This window comes from Olea europaea, unplaced genomic scaffold (genome assembly GCF_002742605.1).
Source record: "Olea europaea var. sylvestris unplaced genomic scaffold, O_europaea_v1 scaffold119, whole genome shotgun sequence".
NCBI classification, from domain to species: Eukaryota; Viridiplantae; Streptophyta; class Magnoliopsida; order Lamiales; family Oleaceae; genus Olea; species Olea europaea.
In genome coordinates, this window is record NW_019229312.1 from 56,193 (window position 1) to 65,503 (window position 9,311).

General features: G+C 35.2%; 1 protein-coding gene across 1 annotated transcript; it reads left to right on the forward strand.

Annotated features, from left to right (window-relative positions):
• The first annotated feature begins 6,132 nt into the window (after window positions 1–6,132).
• LOC111373985 lies at window positions 6,133–8,217 on the forward strand. The gene is made up of 5 exons (XM_022996583.1): window positions 6,133–6,383; window positions 6,712–6,908; window positions 7,006–7,298; window positions 7,395–7,598; window positions 7,978–8,217. Exons 1-5 carry the CDS (start codon window positions 6,133–6,135, stop codon window positions 8,215–8,217), a joined length of 1,185 nt encoding a protein of 394 aa, XP_022852351.1.
• Window positions 8,218–9,311: the final 1,094 nt, after the last annotated feature.

The window sequence follows — 9,311 nt, forward strand, 5'->3', positions numbered from 1 at the left end:
AAAGGGCCAAAATTAATTAATTCCAAACTTTATGGGTTGAAATTAATAAATTTGAAACTTTAGGGACCGAAATTTATTAATTTAAGACTTTAGAGGATCAATTAGAACAAATTTAAAACTTTAGGGGCAAAAAATTGACCAATTCAAAACTTTAGAGATCAAATTTTAAAAATTTGAAACTTTGGGGGTCAATTTGAATTAATTATAAACATTGGGGGCCAATTTGAATTAATAATTAAAGTTTAAGGACTTTAATTATAAAATTTAGAACTTTAATAGCCCGAATTAATTAATTTTTAAACCTTGGGGGATGAATTATTAAATCCAAAACTTAAAGGCCCAAATTTGAATATAACTTAAATGTTAGGGACTGAAACCTTAAATTTATAACCCTAATTGCAAGCAGGGGCCTCAAGTTATCCAATTTACATGTGAGGGTCCCACCCCCAAGTCAACTAAAAACTGAAAAACCCTAGGAATTTTTTTTCTCTTCTTAGCGGCATGCACCGGCGCCGCCCGGTACAAGATCGGGGGCGAAGGCTTAGTAGAGCAGCACCGGGTGCTGCAGATTTGCAGCAGCACGAGCAGCTGCTATGGCGCCGCTACGATCAGCAGTGCCCAGCGCCAAGCTACCGGAAAAACCCAAGCAAGTTTTTTTTTTTTTTTTTAAATCTAAATCCAAAACCAAAAGAAATTTTTTTTTTTTTTTTTTTTAAAATTAAAACCAAAACCAAAAACCAAAAAAAAAAAAAAAAAAAAAAAATCTGTAATTCCTCAATCCAAAATTTTTAAAAAAAAATTCATAATCTGAAATTTTCTTCATCTATTAATCCAAATTATGAAAATAATTAAAGTTATACTGCAAAAGTTTTCAAATTCAACAAAATATAGATCCAAAATTGTTAAATCTGAAAATTTCAAAAGATTATTGCAAGAACCAAATAAATTACTCGATTCTCAATGATTCAACATGAAAAAACTCTAATACCACTTGTAGTATAATTTATTACTTTAAATCATCGGATCTTTCATGTTAAATCATAAAGAAATACGTAAATTATAGTGGAAGCGTACCTAAATCAGACATGATTATTTGCAATAATTGAATCCTGCGGTATAGTCTTCCAAATCTATACGCAGCCCGTAATTCTCTCTGACGATGGGAGACAGAACAAAATGAGCAAAAGATAACCCATCATAGAATTAGGACTTGGGCCCGGTCTCTACACATATAGAACCCACATTTTAATTGGATACATTAAAACCCAAAAATCGAAGTCTCATTAGATCACTTTAATTGGACTCAACTGAATTCGATAGCCTTTAATTTAGTACACAATTATTCACACATATAAACCCACATGATCGATTTAAAAATTCCTTACAGTAATGTGTGTAATACCATGTTGCTTGGCCAATTGTATAAACATTAGGATAACAATGAACCCTATATTTTTTTATGTTTTAATGTTAATTTTTAGATTTCGACTTAATTACTTGCTTGATTTGAATGGTTGATAGGATTTTAATACTTTTTAATTACTTAGCTAATAATTAAATTGATTCATGATTCTTATTTTGTTCGATAGAAAGAACATGAATTATGGCACATAGTAATGAGAGATAGATATATACATTTATTCTTTGCACTTGCATGATCTCATTGAATTTTCTTGTGATTTAATACATCTTTATATGTTCGCATCCTTAATAGAGATGTAATATAGGTCATATGTGAGGATACGTTTAATATTACTCAAGAGAGAATATTGAATAAAACATGGACATTGATAATCAAATTTGAATAAGTATTGTCAAATAATGGAATTGGTATAAAAATGTAAGAATATAAGGGGATTCAAAGTCTTGGTGCTTTTCATTAATTGAGTGTTATCAATGCTTCGTAGTTAGTTTAAAAACTCTATAGTTATAGGTTTTAATTTGTAATCATAAAACTCATGCAATTTTCCTATTTTGTTAAAAATTAGTATTAATCAAAACTAAATTTAGTATGCAAACCTAGTGAAAACAATATTTTACTCATTTTATTATTTGGCTACGATATCATATACTTTTGGGATCCTAGGTGAACAAATAACAATATTTTCAAACTGGCACAAGTAAAACATTCAAAAATTCACCACTAAAAAGATAATGAAGAACATTCGACAGCCAACTCTAGCTAGGACAAAGAGCACACAAATTCCTAAGCATAACAAAACTCATTAACACAAATTGCTAAGCAAAAACAAATTGAAGAACATTAGGCACTAGCACACACCTCGCCTCATCTAGAATTTGGCTTGGAGTGGATCCATAATGTTCTTATCGACCTGGAATGCCTTGAGAAGAATATCACTCACAATGTTCAATTTTGATCCAAAATAATTACACATGGATTCTGATTGCTCAATGCTGCAATGGCTTACCAATATTGCATTGAAAGTGAACAAGTCCTATCAGGAACACAAAAACATACCCCCCTTTTAAGTACTTTAGTGATGTATGAGGATCCGAGTCAAGTGATGCTGATCTGTCGGATAGCACGTTGATGACGTAAGATACCATCAGATAGCAGAACGACACAAAAATGGAAAATAAATGCTATCTTTCCTTAATTGGGGCAATTATGACACGTTTTTGGTAATTTGGCCATAACTTTGGCTACGGTCATCAGAATCGTTATTATGACCCCAATTCGGAAAGCTCGTTTTGGTGCGCACGTCGTGGTCACCAAGTTATGCTCAATGGACATCAATTTCGAGCCCAAAATCCACTATTTTCTTCCGAAATTCAATTTTTTGTTATTTTTTATTATTTAAGGTAATATTTCGTTTCCTTTTTTTTTCTATATGTTAGAGAACTCGGATTAAGCCAAATTTTTGGAAACTTACTTCTTTTGTTTCATATTTTATTTCGATGTGATTTTTGGAATTTTTCCATTTTTGTTAAATTTTCCATATTTTTTGAATTTTCTTAGCCATTTAAACCAGCTTGTGGGTTAATTTTCGTCATTCTGCATTGATAATAAAATTGAGCTAATTACAGAGAAGTTCTCCGTGTTTTTTTTGTGAGGCATTTTCTTTCTTACTTCTCTTTGTGAACTATTAGTTGCAACGAGCCTATAGGATAGTCACTATCCTTCTCGGCGTTAGTTGGTATCAGAGTGTCAGCATCTTCCTGGGATGAATTTCCATCAGTTGCAATGGTTGGTGGACGTGGTCGTGGTCATCGAGGGCAGGTTCCTATTGAAGAAGTCTCACGCCGTGATAAAAAATATTCAGGATGTGACGATTGAGAATTTGCAGAGACAAGTTGCGGAGTTAACCCAATGTCTGGTGGAACAGAAGTTCAATAATCATGATGTGGAGAGTCACATTTTTTATACCAGTTTTGAAAACCCGTATTATAGTCGTACTCGAATCTGGGAGCATTATGGATGGGAAGATCGCCATGTGGACCTCGATTTCAAAGTGGATCTGCCCGAGTTCTCTGGTACGTTACAAGCTGAAGGTTTTATTGATTGGCTGAATGAAGTGGAATAAATTTTTTAGTAGAAGGAGGTTTCAGATTGTGTCAATGTAAAATTGGTCGCCATCATACTTAAGGGAAGAGCTTCTGCATGGTGGGAACAATTGAAGCGTTCGCGAAAGCGGCAAGGCAAGTCTAAGATCACTGATTGGGAGAAGATAAAGAAGAAGATAAAAGGGCATTTTCTTCCTTTCGGCTATATTCAGACTTTATTTTAGCAGCTCCATTCACTAAGGCAAGTTACAAGATAGTTGATGATTATACGGAGGAGTTTTATCAATTGGTATTGCTCGGAACGATTCATCTGAAATAGAAGAATAGATGGTTGCATGGTATGCGGGGGGATTAAGGTTGCCCCTACAGGATGTTCTAAGCTTTCATTCATTGTGGACAGTGTCTGAAGCATATCAGCGTGCACTTGCTGTGGAAAGGCAGCAAAATAGGAAGCCAATGGTCAGAAGTGACAGTAGTCAGCCACTTAGCCTCAAGCATCTCGTCCTACCTATCAGCCCCCGCCGGGCAATCCTAACTCAAGCATTGTATTCAATTTAGAGGTTTAATGACTTTTTGAAATTTAAAAAGTCTAGGGGTATTCAATTGAGACTTTTTGAGACTCTCTAAAAGTCACGATATATTCAATTGAGACTCTTATAGACTTTTAAGAAGCCTCTAAAAGTCATGATGTATTCAATTGAGACTTTTATAAATTTTTAAAAAGTATGTAAAAGCTACGGTGAGTTCAATTAAAACTTTTTAAAAGTCTCTAAAAGTTTTAGGGTATTCAAATTTTAATGGTTTTTAGAGACTTTTATAAAAGTCTATGCAGTACTAACTTTTAAGCAGAAAGTACTCATATAAAATCTTAAAATTTGTCTCTCATTAATCACGAGATTTTGGGAGGCTTTCACAAATTTTTTTTTCAATCTTTTTTCCTTTAAATTTCTATGGACATGTATGATTAGAATTTATTTTTTTCTATTGATTATATTTATTTTCATTTCTCTCTCTCTCTCTCTCTCATTATTTATCTCTATTTTTTATGAAAAAATTAAATTGGATTCTTGTATTTTTTTTCATTCATTTTTTTGTGAAAATATCTATTTTTTATTAAATTATAAAATTTTATATAAAATATTTATAATTTAATTTAATTGTATTGATTTTTATTTATTTTTAAAAGTATACTATGCTAATAATATTGAATCATATATATGTATAATAATAATAATTATTTATTTAATTAATGTCCTAAATTTTTATTTTTTCAATTTTTTTTGTTATATGGGAAGAAGGGAAAGGATGGGAAATTATGGGAACTAATATCTCGTATATGAACATTTCACATCATTGTACTAGATTCATGTGAATTCTATTTCAAATGAAAGTTTTCAAAAGTATTTTGAATTATACAAAAGTCTATAAAAATTTTAAAATGAAAATCTATCAAAGTCTACGAAAGATTTTCACTAATTTCATACCAATCTATTAAAGATCCACGAAATCCACAAAAGTCACTACTTAAAAAAGTCATTCAAAGTCTTCAAAAGTTTCAATTGAATACACCCTCCAAGTGTTTCAGATGTAGTGAACAGGGAAATAGGGCTACTGATTGTAGGGAGCCGGCTGATCAGAAGAATAAAAGTCTTTTGATTGAAGAGGATATGATAGAGGAGTTCGAGGAGGTTGGCAAGCCTGTATATGATGATGGTGAAGATGAGTATGTGCTGTATGGGGATGGCCCGGAGACCCTAGTTGTTCACAAGAGTCTGCTAACTCCTAAGGGCGATTTAGAGAACGATTGGTTTAGGACCAATGTTTTCCACACGACTTGTATAGTTGCCGATAAAGTCTGCAAATTGATCATTGATAGTGGCAATTGAGAATGTAGTGTCTGAAGATGCTATCCAGAAAGTGCAACTGAAGATAGATCGTCATCCCAAGCCCTACAAATTATCGTGGTTGAATAAAGACAGTGAGGTAATAGTAGAAAAATGATGTCTAGTGTCTTTTTCAATTGGAAAAAAAGATTTTGATAATATTTAGTGTGATGTGGTATCTATGAATGCGTGTCATGTATTATTAGGACGACCTTAGCAGTATGTTCGCAGCGTTATTCATGATGGGCGAAAGAAATACTTATTCCCTTAGCATCAAAAGAAAGAAAATTATTTTGGCACCTTTTAGGGACGAAACCACCCCTGCCCTGGTAATTAATAATAAGAACCTGCTTTCTATGTTCAGAGTCTTCGTAGAGGTTGGGTATGAAAAAGTGGTATATGCTCTACTACCCCGTGAGAACGGTGAACTAAAGGAGGATTCAAATTTACTAGTAGAAGTGCAACAGCTGCTAATGGAGTTTTCTGATTTGATGCCAGAAGATCTTTCTCCGGGGTTACCACTTATGAGGGATATTCAACATTAAATCGAACTTATCCTGGGGCCGAGTATGCTAAACTGAACAGTATGTTGCCTCAATCCCAAAGAAGCTGAAGAGTTGCAGCTGCAGGTTGTAGAATTATTGGAAAGGGGCTAAATTCGTGAAAGTATAAGTCCATGTACAGTTCATGCTCTACTAGTACCGAAAAAAATGGGTCGTTGTGGATGTGTGTTGACAGCAAAGCAATTAATAAGATTACAGTGAACTGTAGGTTTCCAATTCTCAGTCTGGATGACATATTAGATCAGTTGTCCAGCTCTAAGATCTTCTCAAAAATGGACCATAAAAGCGGATACCACCAAATCAGAATCAGGCCTGGAGATGAGTGGAAGACGGCGTTTAAGATGCAGCATGGATTGTACGAGTGGATGGTCATGTCCTTTGGACTATCCAATACACCCAGCACTTTTATGAGGTTTATGCATAAGATTTTACGACCTTTCATGAGGAAGTTTGTGGTAGTCTACTTTGACGACATACTTATTTATAGTCCGATGTGTGAGTCATATTTTGATCATCTTTGTGCTATTTTGATATAATTAGGATGGAGCGCTTATTCATCAATCAGAATAAGTATTCTTTCTTCATAACTTCTGTAATTTTTTTGGGTTTTGTTGTGTATACTGATGGTGTTCATGCAGATTAATCCAAAATTGAGGCAGTCTTGAATTGGCCCAAACCAAAAAGTTTGCATGATGTCAGAAGTTTTCATAGATTAGCATTCTCTACCGCTGGTTCATCAGAAATTTCAGCACTCGGATTGCTCCTATCACGAAGTGCCTTAAAGGACGTGATTTTCAGTGGACCAAGAAGACAGAGGCCATCTTTCAATTAGTTAAGCAGAAGATGACAGAGGCCCCAATCTTGGCACTTTCGAATTTTGAGAGTGTGTTCAAGGTAAATTGTGATGCGTCTGGAGTTGGCATTAGTGGTGTTCTGAGTTAGGAGGGGTATCCAGTAGCTTTTTCAACGAGAAGCTGTCAGGATCAAATAAAAATTATTCTACCTATGATTTGGAGTTCTATGCCATAGTTCAGACTTTGAAGCATTGGTGTCATTACCTGGTATAGAGAGAGTTCGTCCTTATCATGAGGCCTTGAAGTACATCAATGGTCAGCACAGGCTGAGTAGGCAACATGTAAAGTGGGTAGCGTACTTGCAGGAGTTTACATTTGCACTAAGGCATCAAGCGGAAAGTTTGAATCGAGTAGCAGACACATTGAGCCATCGCACATTACTCCTCACCATTATGAGCACCAGAGTTGTCAGGTCTGAAGCATTTCTTAATATGTATGCTGCAGATCTTTCCTTTGGGAAGATAATTCAGGAGGTAACTGATATTCACCGACATGATTTTGTTTTGCAAAATGGTTATCTGTTTCGTGGATTGTAGTTGTGCATTCCAAACTGTTCACTAAGGTAGCAGATCATTAGTGAACTTCATAACGAGGAACATTTTAGGCGAGATAAAACATTGGTGTTGGTTTCTTCTAATTATTATTGGCCTAAATTGAGCAGTGATGTGGCGCATTATGTGGAACAGTGTTATGTATGTCAGAAGTCCAAAGGAGCTCTTACTAGTGTTGGACGCTATACGCCATTACCTGTACCTGAAGCTCCTTGGTTTAATGTGAGCATGGATTTTATATTGGGCTTACCCCATAAACAACGAGTGATAGATTCCATTCCAGTTGTGGTTGACAAATTTTAAAAGATGTCTCATTTTATGGCCTGTCGGAAGATGATGGATGCTACTCTGATTGCTCATACTTCAGGGAAATTGTGCATTTACACGGTGTTCTCCAATCAATAACATCTGATCATGACACTAATTTCATGAGTCATTTCTGAAGGAACTTGTAGGAGAAACTGGGAACGAAGTTGAATTTTAGCAATGCCTACCACCCCCAAACAGATGGTCAGACAGAGGTGGTAAATCAGAGTTTGGAAATCTTTTGAGAAGTTTGACAAGGACTAAACCGAAGTAGTAGGATTTGGCATGACCTCAGACAGAATTTGCCTATAACCGATCAAAGAACAGAACCACAGGATTGAGTCCATTTGAAGTTACCTATGGTCAAAAACCATCAGGAGTACTTGATTTAGCCCTTATCCTATGTGTGGGTCGTTTCATTCACAAGGCTGATGAGATGGCAGAACATCTCCGGGGTATCCATGAACAGGTGAAGTTGTCCATTCAGGAGAGTAATTCCAAGTACAAAGCTCAGGCAGATAGTCACCATCATTAGGTGCTCTTTGATGTTGGTGATTTTGTGTGGGCAGTATTAACTTGTTAACGTTTTCCAGTTAGGGAGTATAATAAGTTTAAAGAGTAGATATTGGACCATGTGAAGTGCTGCAGAACATCAATGATAATGCTTACAGGTTGCGCGTTCCCAGCCATTTGAAGACTTTCGATGTCTTCAATGTGAAACATCTAAGTCCATGTTTTGTGTTCGATGAAACTAATGTGAATTCGAGAGCGAGTTCTTTTCAACTCGGGGCGACTGATACATGAAGATTCGAGTCAAGTGATGCTAATATGTCAGATAGCATGTTGATGGCGTTGAGATACCATGAGATGGTGGATCGGCGCAAAGATGGAAAATAAATGCAATCTTTCCTTAATTGGGGCAATTATGATACGTTTTGGTAATTTGGCCATAACTTTGGCTACGGTTATCAGAATCGTTATTATGACCCAATCCGACAAACTCATTTCGGCACGCACATCGTGATCACCAAGTTATGCTCACCGGGCATCAACTTCGAGCCCAAAATCTGCTATTTTCCTTTTCAATATTCAATTTTTAATTATTTTTTACTATTTATGGTAATATTTCTTTTCCTTTTTTCTATATGTTAGAGAACCCGGATTGAGCGAAATTTTTGGCAACTTACTTTTTTTGTTTCATATTTTATTTTGGTGTGATTTTTGGGATTTTTTCATTTTTGTTAAATTTTTCATATTTTTGAATTTTCTTAGCTATTTAATCTGGTTTGTGGGTTTATTTTCGTCATTCTGCATTGATAATAAAATTGAGCTAATTACAGAAAATTTCTCTGTGTTTTTGTGAGGCGTTTTCTTTCGTACTTCTCTTTGTGAATTATATGTTGTAACGAGCCTGTAGGATAATCGCTATCTTTCCCGACGTCATTTAGTAATGTGCTTGTTATCCAAGTTTGAGGTGGTGAGGAGAACCTTCAACAACAATTAGGATTTCAGTGGCTCAGGGGTGAGTGTGAGATAGGTTGAGTCAATATGAACCAAATGAGATGTCCAGAGTGTCGAGACCTAGCAATTGAACCACAGTAGCTGGTGTCACGCGAGACTAACAGGGTT